General features: G+C 33.4%; 1 protein-coding gene across 2 annotated transcripts in view; it reads left to right on the top strand.

Moving 5' to 3' along the window:
* Positions 1 to 13,512, top strand: part of LOC115209705 (lysophosphatidylcholine acyltransferase 1) — a 90,422-nt gene that overhangs the window by 65,348 nt on the left and 11,562 nt on the right. For both annotated transcript variants that reach the window (XM_029778195.2, XM_029778193.2), the window contains exons 4-8: positions 177 to 350; positions 6,119 to 6,177; positions 6,885 to 6,919; positions 10,087 to 10,141; positions 12,096 to 12,178. In XM_029778195.2, coding sequence (XP_029634055.1) covers positions 177 to 350; positions 6,119 to 6,177; positions 6,885 to 6,919; positions 10,087 to 10,141; positions 12,096 to 12,178 — 406 coding nt within the window. The remainder of the gene's footprint in view (positions 1 to 176; positions 351 to 6,118; positions 6,178 to 6,884; positions 6,920 to 10,086; positions 10,142 to 12,095; positions 12,179 to 13,512) is intronic.

Genomic DNA, 13,512 nt, shown 5'->3' on the forward strand with positions numbered 1-13,512 from the left:
TTTTCTGTAATGAGTATTCTGCTTTAATGTAATATCATACAGGACAAAGTAGTAAAACAAGTTTTACTTTTGAATTATGTTCAATATTATATTGTTTTCTATTTTTCTGATATATATATGTGTGTGTGTGTGTGTGAAATAGATTAGCTTCTATGTGTACTATTTGAAATTTTCAGAACTGATCCAGTTCACTCAGCCAGTATTTGTATCTCGAGAAGACCCTAATTCCCGACTTAACACAATCAAAGAAATCAACAAGAGAGCTCATTCAAAAGGAGCATGGCCACAAATTGTTATTTTTCCTGAAGGGACATGCACCAACAGATCTTGTTTGATAGGGTTTAAGCCAGGTGAGGTTATGAAATATTATTAGTAGCTTTATAATTATTGAAACCAATCCTTTTAATTACATACTCATTATCACTTGTTTTAGTAATCATTTATTGTCACATTGCAGTATAGTATTATAATATTCTTGTTATCTTTCAATTATTTTATATCTGTTAAATTATGATTCTACTGAATGGTTAACTATAATTAATCTAGAAAACATTGCATCAGACTCTTAGGCTTATTGACAGAATCTGTTCACTTTAGTCTGTACACACTCTTTTTCTAGATTTTTAAAGCTTAAAATTTGGAGTGTGCATTACACACAAGAATTAATTGTTATCCTATTTTTCTCTGGCCAAGTACTTGACTTTATTGGGATGGTTTGACCAGGAGTAACATCAGTTCCCCAAGCTTTAGGTTGGGGAATGGATGACAAATGTTTTTTTTATTGTATAATATGCTAAATGTTTTACAAGTATGTATTAAAGGTGTAAATCTTACCCTTTTAGTGCAAATTTTTATACCTATTGCATGATATTCACAAAGAATAGTCACCAAACACAGCCATTCTCATCAGAGTTGATATTAACTAGTGTGTACCTAAACTATGATGATGATGATGATCATCATCATCATCCTTTTTATGTTTAGTTCTTATTTAGAGCTCTTACTGACCTCTTAGATAACCATGGAGCCACATCTTAATTGTACACTTCATATTTGGTGTGGTTTCTATAATTGGATGCCCTTCTTAATACTAACCATTTCATACAGTGTACTGGATGCATTTTATTGTGATACCAGTATTAGTAAGGTGTCTTGTTATCCATTAAAGAATCATCCCAGTATGATGGGAGAAACACAGTGATAGGACTGAGAAAGTAATGCAGGAAGGTGTTACAGAAGAGAGATAGCAACTACATGTTACTTATTGTAAAGGGACTGAATTAAATAACAGTGTATAAGTGAATAAGAATGATGGTGGAGAGCCAGTGCAATGGAAGAAGAAAAATATGGAGAGATCTGAAACCATCTCTCATTACACAGATGTTATGATTGGAGAAAGTAGTGTGATAAAGGTGGTGGTATGTGGAGATTGATTATGAATAGATGCAGTGCAATATCTCATTACACAGGCAGTATGGAAAGAGAATGACAAATGAGAGGGTAACAAAGATGGGAGAGTAAATGGCAATTTAACTGAAACTTTTTGATGCGTGGTATCAAAAAGTTCCCGGACTAGTTATGTTTAATAAAAAATAACTTACTTACCTAAGTTTTAATATCATCTCCTTTGAAATAGTTACCTTCCACAGCAATACACTTGTCCCAGCATTCCTACCACTTTTGGAATCTGGCTTGGAAGTCATTTTCCGTGAGTTGAGGACCTTCTGTGATTTGCTCTGGATATTGACAGAGGTATTAAAACAGTGACCTTTGAGCTGCATTGTTATCTGGAGGGAAGAGATAGAAGTCTGCAGGTGATAAATCTGGTTGCAGGGTGGATGCAGAAGCAATATCATGTTGTTTTGGACAAAAAATTCATGAGTGAGGAGAGCTCAGTGACAGGGTGCATTGTCTTCATGAAGAGTCTAATTCTTCACGTTCCATAGATCCAGTCACTTTCACCAAATGTCCTCCCTCAAATGTCCACAACAAAAATAAGACTTCAGCATACACGTGATTACAAAAACAGAAATTTCACAAATTTTCACAGTAAACATAGTGATGTCACTCAGCACACTGCCTCATGAAGGTCACTGCTAGCTCTCACTGCATATGCAACTGTGTGCTGCCATCTGTTGGTGTGCTACAGAATTAGTCCAGGAACTTTTCAATGTCTGTTTTGCCATGCTTGCACAAGTGAGTAGCTCTTTTCTATTCTAGCACTATGTGTTGTCAGCCATTGTAGGTATTTACCATCTCCTTGAGATTCAGCCTCTTAAGATCAGTCTTCACCAATTCATCCCATGTCCCATAGGTCTCTTCCTTTCACATGTTGTATCCACTTTGACACCTTAGCACTCCTTTACATAACTGACTTCCTCCACATACTTACCTCTACCAGTAGTATTCTCTTTTGTACACTACATTTGATTCCTTTTATATCCATCTTTTCTCTCAGCTCACTTCTATTTCATTGCTCATACACACATCTACGGTAGCATACTTGCATCATTTCTTTCTAGTCTTTAGCAAATCCACTGCATTCAAAGCCCATGTTTTGCTCACCATATAGCATCATACAATATTGCTCTTCACTGAGAGGGAGAGAATCCTTTTGTAACCAGTAATGATAATAGCTCCCTTAATATTTCCACCCTGTTCTTACTTTGGCAACCATGCATTCAGAACATCCACTTTCACGACTAATTATATTATCTAGGCCACAAGAAGCTACCAATTTATTACTAGGGAGTCATTTGGGTATTTGAAAGAATCTATTTCACATCTACTTACTACTGACTTTCCTTGTGCATCTGCCACATTCTACTTTCTTTGTCAGCTGCATCTCTCGTGTGTCCATAGTTTTCCTGGGTACATAGTATGGAATTTCTACCTACTCATTTCCTGCTTATCAAGCATGACCAATCCACTGAGGGTAGCAGGTTTCTGCCTTCTTACTAATACTTTAGCTTTTGCTGAGTTTCCTTTGAGGCTTTTTGATTCTTGCCAGTAATTTTGTTCATAAATCTACAGATTTAGTTTTATGAACTAGGTCAAGAATATCTAGGAATGCATTTGGACAGTTGATCTTAAATTTCTCTGTTATAGACTGGGAGATTATAATAAGCAGGAGGACCTAAGAACTGAGTCTTAATGGGATCCTGTGAACATGCTAAATTTGACACTAAATTCATGGTTAATTTTCACCTTGCTGGGTGCACATCTGTACTTAAAAAAATTTGTTCAAATTTTAATATAAAGTAATCAGAAAATAAGATTGATATTTGACAAAAAAAAATGACCATCACAAATATAACAGAAATTCATACGAGGGTGTGTGTAACTTGGTACACTAATTAGATGCTGTTGACATCATTGTTAGTGTCAACACAATTTATGTCCCATAATATTAGATTTGCAATAGACCAGTAACAAAATATTAGAGTGGTTTAAAATGTTTTAATAGAATGTGAATTTCATCAATGCATTAATAACAAAACAGTGATATAATGCTACAAAATTAAGCACAGTTTAGCGAATTCATTATTGTCAGTTTCAGTCAGATTTTCCATTTGCTAAATTCAGTTAAAACTTTGGACATTTACTTTCAGTTTGTGTGCATAGCTTAGAAATTTAATAGTTCATATTTCAAAAACTGGTGATTCACCTCTGAAACCATGGAAGTTTAATTCACTATTTTCTGTGGTGAAGACAGACTCCATGACACCATTGTCTGTGTTGTCAGTGTAATATATATCTTAGTCATGTTGATGTTGTCATCATTTACTGAGTCTTCAACTTGTTCCTCTAAAGGAATGTCCCCTTCACTGCTATTCTGAGCATTTGTGATGCAGATTTCTTTAAAAGACCTTACTAGAGATGAGGAATTATGTACATTATTTACATTTGACAGATATTTGTCTTAATCTTGTTTCTTGTTAGCACAACATTTCAGCTGATATATCCTCTTGGGGAAATTTCAAACCTGGGTTCTTATTCCGAAGGTATTTTTCAATGTTGTTATTGTTGTTGTTCAGATCATTTCCTGGAATTGAATTTGGAATCTTGGGGTTAGTAGCCTGCGCTCTTAACCACTACGCCATATGCCTATGGGCAATTATGGAGTGAATTCTTAGGGCTTATAAATCTAATATTTTCCTATCCTTCCTTAATACCAGTTCCCATATGCTATTCATATCTGCACTTGGTCTCCATATGGCATAGTGGTTAAGAGCACGGGCTACTAACCCCAAGATTCCGAGTTCGATTCCAGGCAGCGACCTGAATAATAATAATAATAATAATAATAATAATAATAACAACATCAAAAATACCTTATGAATGAGAACCCAGGTTTGAAATTTCCCCAAGACACTTGATGAAGGCTGGAGGGTTAACAACAAACAAGATGAAGACTAATATCCGTCAAATGTAAATAATGCTCACTAGGATGGTTTGATTATCCATGTATGCAAAAGGAAAGCTCTAGTTGGTGAATGTAATCTGTTGGAATGATGGACTTGTACTTCTCTGCCAACCACTGGTTTCACTTAATATGAGCATACTACTTGAACAGCTTGTTAATGCTGACTGACACCTAGTGGTTATAGATGAGTAGTTATTCCACCAAAAATAATGGCAAGATTTGTTCTCATGGACTACAACACTTTTACGTTATACCCTCAATGGTATCTAAATGTATCAAGCACCAAGAAGACGGCAGTTTCAACATGCTGTCTGGATACATTGGTTTTAATCTAACCACTTGTTATCTCTGCAGTAAACCACACCTTTTCGTTTTGTAAGTCTCTCATCAGACTAAGTCATTTTCTTAAAGACAATATGTAACAGCAGCTATTTTCCCTTTACCAGCAACAACCAGTATCACTGTAAATTGTAACTATTTTCTGACCCTTGAAATTAACTAGTGGTTGATAGTTAATTTCAAGGGTCCTTACCAGTAGTTAATAGTTAACGTCAAGGGTCAGAAAATAGTTATTGTTTGTAGATACGGCATATCGTAGGCCAGCAGTGTCTTATTTTGCATTTTCAATCTGTTACAGATCATACTCCTTAGTTTCCTGTAATTCTTGTACTTTTATACTGTGTGAGTCTATCGATAAATTGACAGCTCATGTCTCTGTAAAACACTGAGTCCACTCAACAGTAGTCCTGAAGTTGTCAAACATTATTCCCATCATCTTAGTGATTCCATGACTTAAGGTGTATATTAGTTGTGCTAACTCTAATATTGGCCATTCTGTATTCTTTCACTCACGTCATCAGTACCTTTTCAAACTTAGGAAATCTAGCAGATTTTCCTGTTTTACTTTTTTGCCTTAAGAATGGAATGGAGGTTGGATTTGCATTTGTGCTAGAGTTGGATATTGACTTAGAACATCCAAAATAGCAACCAGCTACCCAATTCCCATTTTCATTTACTTCAAGATTGCCTTCACTTTCTATTTCTGTACAATGTTCATTTAGATATCATAGTTGAAACTGACAACTTTGTAATAAACACATATTCATGTTTAAAACACCTCTATTTACTTTTATTCATTAGCAATAAATACTCTGCTTTCCTCCTAACGCAACTGCACAAACTGAAAAGTAAATGTGATCAAAATGTAATTGATTTCTAGGACATTAATTTTGCAGCTTATACCTGTAAAGTTTGAATTTGCTTTTTTATTTCATGTTGAATGCGCAAAGTGTTTTAGTTGGAAACAATGTGATATGATTTCCTTCAGCATTTTATTCACTAATTAAAATAAATCTGACTGACTAATCCTTTTAATAATGAATTGAAATATGACTTGCCGACTGCAATCTCTGTTGGTAACCCTAAATGACACAAAGGAAAATTCAGTGGAAACATAGAGATAATTGTTTTCCAGGATTTCATTGTCCATAATTAGGGCTATGCATTATATATGAGTGCATATTATATCTGAATAAATATGGTGTTTATCTCATAAGGGGAATAATCTGTATAATAATATTTTAAAAAGTAAAAGCATTATCCCTTTACTTTAAGATATTGCTTATTTACAAGTAAAATTATAGTCATTATCATAATCATAATGATTATTATTTTGTGTCCGTATATGTATAGGTGCTTTTTATCCTGGTGTCCCTGTTCAGCCTGTATGCGTCCGTTACCCTAATAAATTGGTAAGTAATTTATAACATTCCAATGTAAAATATTCTGATTGTATAAAAATGGTAATGGGAGTTGTGCTTGTCATTAATTAAAACCTTTGTATTTATGGTTAAATCTTATTTATATATTTAGCCCTTTAGCATTCAGATTACTTTTTCAAATGTAATGCTTATTTATGCACATTGCTTTGAATTAATCATTCATTATCTTGTAGCTTCAAGATTTTGATGATGTGACAGTTTATCTTTAGAAAAACATTGTTGGGTAGGTGTGAGAGGCAGGACCTAGCTGGTTTGAATATAAAGCAGGTAGAATATTTGAACAGGATATGGCCAGTTTAAATGTTAAATGGTTAAGCATACCTCTAATACAGTCAGCAATAATTGAAGTTGATCACTAAATAATACTTTATGCTGGAGCCAACATCTTACATGGATAACTTAATTAACGATGTTAGGCAAACCTCAACATAACTATTAAGAAGCAAGTATATTCGTAAAAGATAAAATATAGTACCAATCAAAGGCTGAAAGATCAGTGTCTGAAGAAACTAAATTAATTTGATATTAAATTAGGTATTTTTCCTTTATTCAGTACTTTTATATTTACTCATACTCTCTAACTTCTAGAAAATCGTTAACTATATGTTGTTCTTATATTTGCAAAAATGAATTTTTTTATAAGCAATATTAAAGTTTTTGCAAAATGATATTTTCAGGATACTATAACTTGGACTTGGGATGGACCTGATGCGTATGTATTAAATTAATTTGAATCTTCAGTTAAAATATTTATTTATTTATTTTGCAATGTCCTTAATTCTATACTTTTTCATTACCTTTTATTTAGGTTAATATATCTTCAAGTTCAAATCATTGTAATGTATATACTGACTGAAAATAGGTGGCTGTTTAAATGGTTGTAATTAGGAAAGTCATCTAGCTGTAATAATTTTTATCTTGCAATCCACTCCATTTAAATTTGGATCCTGATCTTGTCACTGTTAGTCTGAGAAATGTACATTCACTAAAAAAAAAGTGTAAAATCATTAAAAGGCAAAATTAATAGTGGCAAGTTTTTTAAAATGTTCTGCTATGAGACTGTTATACATTCTGTAAGATAATATTATAAAATTTTATTTTTAACTTGCCTTTACAAGGACCCTCGCATTCAGTTATTTTTATCACATTAATAGAGCTCACCAGAAAAGTGAATTCTCTTTCCAGAACAATATAAGCCCAATTTTCAGTTTGCAATTCTCAGTTAAATCCCTGATAGTATCAATATTTAGCATACTTCAGTGCTATACATTATAGGTATAGTATAAATTTAAAAAGCCAACCTGAAATTCCTATGTGCCATCGGGGAAAAAAAAATCTGTTCATCGTCATTAATCTATGCTTGTATGGATTGGACAAAATTTATCAAGACAGATTTTCTACAGTTCAGTACCTTTCCTGCCACCAGCCCTCTCCTGTTCCCAAATTAGGTAATATTTTCACAGAAGATGGGAAATGAAGGGCACTATGTGTATGATGCTGACTACTTGTTTACAACTATCATGTAATGTCAAGACAAGGTGACACTAATGTGCACACGTGCACACAGACACACACATATATGTATTTATAATGCTACCATTGGTTTCATGGGAAAACATTGCAATTACTAGGCATTCTACTTTAAAATGTTAGGAATTCATCCTGTTTTGGATAAGGCTATCCATTTTTAAGTAGAATACTTGATAATTGTGATGTTTTTGCCTGAAATCAAGGGTAGGGTTGTAAATCTACAATTAAAGAGTTTTTATTCACCAAATGCTGAGTTGAACACTCATTTTCACTGTTCACCACTATCATATATATATATATATATATATATACACATACATAGTAATAAGAAAATGGAGGGAATCAAGAGGTGGTATTCATCAGCTTTTAGACATTATATTATATCTATTTATTTATTTTTTAAAACACCATTGTAACAATATACATACATGTATAACATATTATGCTTTACATATGTAATATATAAAAATATAATATAGTTCTAATATACATCCTCCCTTGTGCTGGTATCACAATAAACTGCATCCAGATCTCACTGGTTGGATATAGCAGCACTGGGGATTCAGCAAGCTGTGGTAATGCAGTCCCTTTGGAGTAGCAGTAGCACTGAATAAAAAGTGATACAGAGTAAAGAGAACACTTTAATTCTGGCAGACTCTCCTTACTGCATGTAATATTATAAAATGTGCCTGCTCCATGTTCATGGTTGGTGGTAAGAAGGGCATCCTGCTCTAAAAACATACCCCACTTCCCAATAGAATGCATTGTTTATGCTGCAAAGTGATTCATGTTAGAAAGGGTATCATGATCATATTCATTTAGTATCTATTTTCTAAGCTAGCATGGATTAGATAGTTTGACTGGAACTGGTAAGCCAGAAAGCTTTACCAGGCTCCAGTCAGATTTTGGTTTGGTTCCTACAGCTGGATGCCCTTCCTAACACCAACTACTCCAAGAGTTAGTGGGTGCCTTGTACATGTTACTGGCACAAGTACCTTTTATGTATCACCAGCACTGTCCACAATTATGATTTCACTTGGCCTGATGAATCTTATCAATCACAGCAAACCACTAAAGGCCTTGACCATTTATCATCACCTCCATGAGACCCAACATCCAAAGATCATGCTTCATTACTATGTCTCATGTCTTCTTAGGTCTACCTTTTTCACAGGTTCCCTCCACAGTTAGGGATTGACACTTCTTTTTGCAGCTGTCCTCATCCATATGCATCACATGACCATACCAGCACAGTCGTCTCTCTTGCAGACCACATCTGATGCCTCTTATGCCCATTTTTTCTCCCAAGACGTTTATACTCTGTTGTACATGGACACTGACATCACACATCTAGTGAAGCATACTAGCTTCATTTCTTTCAAACGTTTGCATGTCCTCTGCAATCATAGCCCATGTTTCACTGCTGTGTAGCATGGCTGTCTACACACAAGCATCATACAATTTGCCTTTCACTCTGAGGCAGAGGCCCCTTATTACCAACAAAGTTAGATCTCTAAACTTTGCTCAGCCTATTCTTATTTTGAAAGCATATCCCCAGTCTCTTCTCTCAGTACTTGATATACACAACAATGGAAATAAGTCTGTTGTTGTGTATGTATGTTAGATAGTAAAGAACCATGATAAGCTTGTGATGTGATGCTGTAATGGAACAGATCATCCAAATATTCCTGTTTTGTATATGTTTATCAACTTCTAGATTTCACCTCAGTTACATCCCTTTGAGGATCACTGCACTTTTACTAACTTTCATACTATAAGTTTACATTGACATGTATGTGCACACACACACACACACACACATATTTGTTTATATATTTGCATACTGAATTTCATAACCACCCTGTTATTTTTGTCCAGCAAACTTGATAACATTAAAAAAGACAATATTTTGAATTGAGAAATCCAAGTGATGATAGGCATGGCTGTGTGGTAAGAAGTTTGCTTCCCAACCACATGGTTCCAGGTTCAGTACCACTGCATGGTACTTTGGATAAATGTCTTCTACTATAGCCTCAGGCTGAAATATGTACTGGGTTTGATACATTCAGCTAAAACTTCTTGAAGGTGGTGCCCCAGCATGGGCTAGTCTTAATGACTGAAACAAGTAAAACATAAAAGATAAGAATTCTTAGATAATGCTGATACACTACATTTATAAAGAGAATATAACAAGAAAATCATAATTTTCCTATCAGCATTTGAAATATAAGTAAAATGATTCTCGACAGGAATCAGAATTTGGTCACAGACTGAATTGGTCCACAAGTTACTGCCATATCACTGTAACTATTGTAGTTCTATTAAAGATGTTTTTGTGTTTAATTTCAGATTTAAAGTATTGTGGTATACACTGTGCCAGTTTCATAATAATGTTGAAATAGAGGTGAGTTTATATTTGAGATGTACTGTATTAACATTTAACATTTTTATTGTATTTTTGTATTTGAGGATGGTCATTTTGCCAGTTTAGCCAATAAAACGTGCAATATATTTGGTGTTAGTTTGCTTCAGCTATAGTTATTTTTAAGTTAATCGTATTTCGATCAGAGTTCTTTCATCACACTTCTGTGACCTCATCAGTGCTCTTTTGCTTTCTTCTTTCTTATTTGTGTGTCTTTATATTAAATGGCTGATCGTTAGTAAGGAAAGAACACACAAATAAGAAAGAAGAAAGCAGAGGACCACTAATGAGGTCACAGAAGTGTGACAAAAGAACTCTGGCCAAAATGCAATTAACGTAAAAGTAAATAAAGCTGAAGTAAATTAACACCAAACATATAGTGCGTGTGTTTTATTGGCTAAACTGGCAACATGACCATCCCCAAATACAACAATATCTGTTTCAACACACGGTTTCACATCAAGAATCTTGCAAAATGAATATATAAATGTAATTTTTATTGTAGTTTTTTAACTTATTGCTGATATTTTTCTGTTTCTGTATACACACACATATACATATGTATATTTCAATATTCTTTATGTTTACAATAAAACACTTATATACATTATAATACTTGTAAGACTACTTTTATAACTAAATTCATCAGCTGAGCTAGATTGTCTCCTACAAAAGAGAAAAAAAAGAAGAAGAAAAAACACACAAAATCTAAACATACAAAACATACAAAATCAAAGCAGTGAGTAGCTTAATATCTAGGATTACTAAAATAAACTGTACAGAGAATGTCTAATTTGATATAGTCCATTTTACACAGTGGAGAACTTTGTGATAAAATTTATAACATTGTCCCAGCAGAGGCTGAAACTTGCTTACATAGTGTACTAAGCCTTTGGGGCACTCCTTAATGTTTACTTGGCTGAATCCATGTCATAAGCATATTTAGTCTAGACTGACTGCATCTATTAGATAACATTTTGCTGTAATGTTTCCCCTCCAAGTTTCATTATAGTTCCCTGTCTGAATAAAGGGATTGACTGCTAAACTTTGTTGTGATATCTGATAGTAAGAGAACTATTAACATATGTGGAAATTATGTTATCAAATTTCATTGTTTCTAGCCTTTTAGTCTCTGTTTTATCATGATGACAGAGCTAAGATGTTTCAGAACAAAATTACTCTGGTGTAAAATGCTTTAACTATACTCTGTAGAATTGTAGCTAACTTTCTTACTGATTCTCATCTTACGTAATCTTATTTAAACATTATATTAATCATCATCATCATTATCGTTTAATGTCTGCACTCCATGCTGGCATGGGTTAGACAGTTTGATAGGAGCTGGCCAGACAGGAGCCTGCACCAGATTTCTGTATCTGTTTTTGCAAAGTTTTTACAGCTGGATGCCCTTCCTACACCAACCACCCAGCAGAGTAGACTTTGTATGTGCACAAGCACAAGTGAGATCAGTTTGGCATGGTTTTTACAGCTAGATGCCCTTCCAAATGCCAACTACTTTACAATGTGAACTGAATACTTCTTAAGTGACACCAGCATTGGTAGGGTCACCAAGTAACTTGCAAGATCCTTTGAGAGGGGAGGGAGCATTGGAGGAGGGTGTCTTGTGTCAGATGATGAAAGGTTATAGTGAGACAGAGAGATAGAAACAGGTGTCTTACTCTAGGGGAGGTACGTGGTTACCCGGCCAGAGAAAGAGAGAAAAATGAGGACAGAAACAGGTGTGCTGCTGTAAAGGAGATACATGGTTACCCAACCTGAGGGAAGAGTAGGAGAAGGGGAGAAAAAGTGGGAGACAGCCGGAGAGAGATAGTGGCAAAATGCCAGGGCATACTTACAAGAAACAGGAATCAGAATATAAATAGAAGAAAAAAAAGTTTAACTATTTACTTAAAAGCTCTTTTATTGTATGTTCCAGTTTCTACCTGTACATATACCAAATGAACAAGAATTAAGAGATCCAAAGTTATTTTCTGAAAACGTTCGCCTACGAATGGCCAAGTGAGTTATAAATGTTTTTAAAAATCTAATAGGATATTTTGTGTTAGCAAAAAATAAAACATCTAAAATACCAATATCTTTTCAGTTGAAATGTGATACTAAAAGTAACCCTACCAAATTAACACTTGTAATAAATAAAATTAAGTCAAAATCTTAAATCTTGAAAGATAAAAAGAGACATCTTTCACATACTAAAAGGGGTCAAAGTATAATAATCTTAAAGTTATGTTTGAAATTTTCAATGACTTATTTGAGTTTGTAAAACAAACTCAATTAATTCACTTAACTCCAGTCGGATTAAAAGTGATCCTGTTAATTATGTTCAGAAATTGACACTCTGTCAAAAATCTTCAAACTTGACATAAAATAGGTACAGTCAGTTGTAAATAAAGTGTTTTAAAGATACTGATGAGTTTCATATATTCAAAAGAATTGTTAGACAAATGTATAAAATTGCTGCTGTACTTGCATTTCATCAATTACAATAAACTGAATTAATTAAAACACAAAATAGATAAATAGGGACAAGATCCAATTTCCTCAATATGAACAATATCAGTCAATGGGAAATAAGTAATATAAATTCTAAGTAACAAGTTACTTTCATTGATAACTAATTTTTGTGAATTGTAATCATAGGTATTGAAAAATCTATGTTGGGTAGTTGGGTGTAAGTAATAGTCAGTACTGAAGTATAACTAAAAATGATCTAAGGTAGGGAAATTAAATACAATTTTAGAAAGTTTGGCCTAAAGTAATATTAAAGAAATAATGGAGATGATGATTGTAATTGAGTTATTCTAAAAATTTAGAAATCTTGCATCTAATAACTTAGTAATAAAATATTTATCGGTTTCTGAATTACAATTTGAGGAAATAAATTAAATAACATTGAAGCAGCAAAGTATCTCCCTATAAGGATTATATTAATAAGATATAAATAATATATATATATATATATAATATATATATATATATTATTGTATTTCGGAATGGTCATTTTGCCAGTTTAGCCAATAAAAACACACGCACCATATATTTGGTGTTACTTTGCTTCAGTGTTATTTATTTTTTACATTAAACTTAATCTTATTTCGGCTGAAATAAGATTCAGTTTAATGTAAATAACACTGAAGCCAAAGTAACACCAAATATATAGTGCATGGGTTTTTATTGGCTGAACTGGCAAAATGACAATTCCGAAATACAACAATATCTGTTTCAACACACGATTTCACATAAAAAATCTTGCACAACAAATAAATATATATATATATATATATATCTATCTATCTATCTATCTATATATATATATATATATATATATATATATA

This window comes from Octopus sinensis, linkage group LG3 (assembly GCF_006345805.1).
Source record: "Octopus sinensis linkage group LG3, ASM634580v1, whole genome shotgun sequence".
NCBI lineage: Eukaryota > Metazoa > Mollusca > Cephalopoda > Octopoda > Octopodidae > Octopus > Octopus sinensis.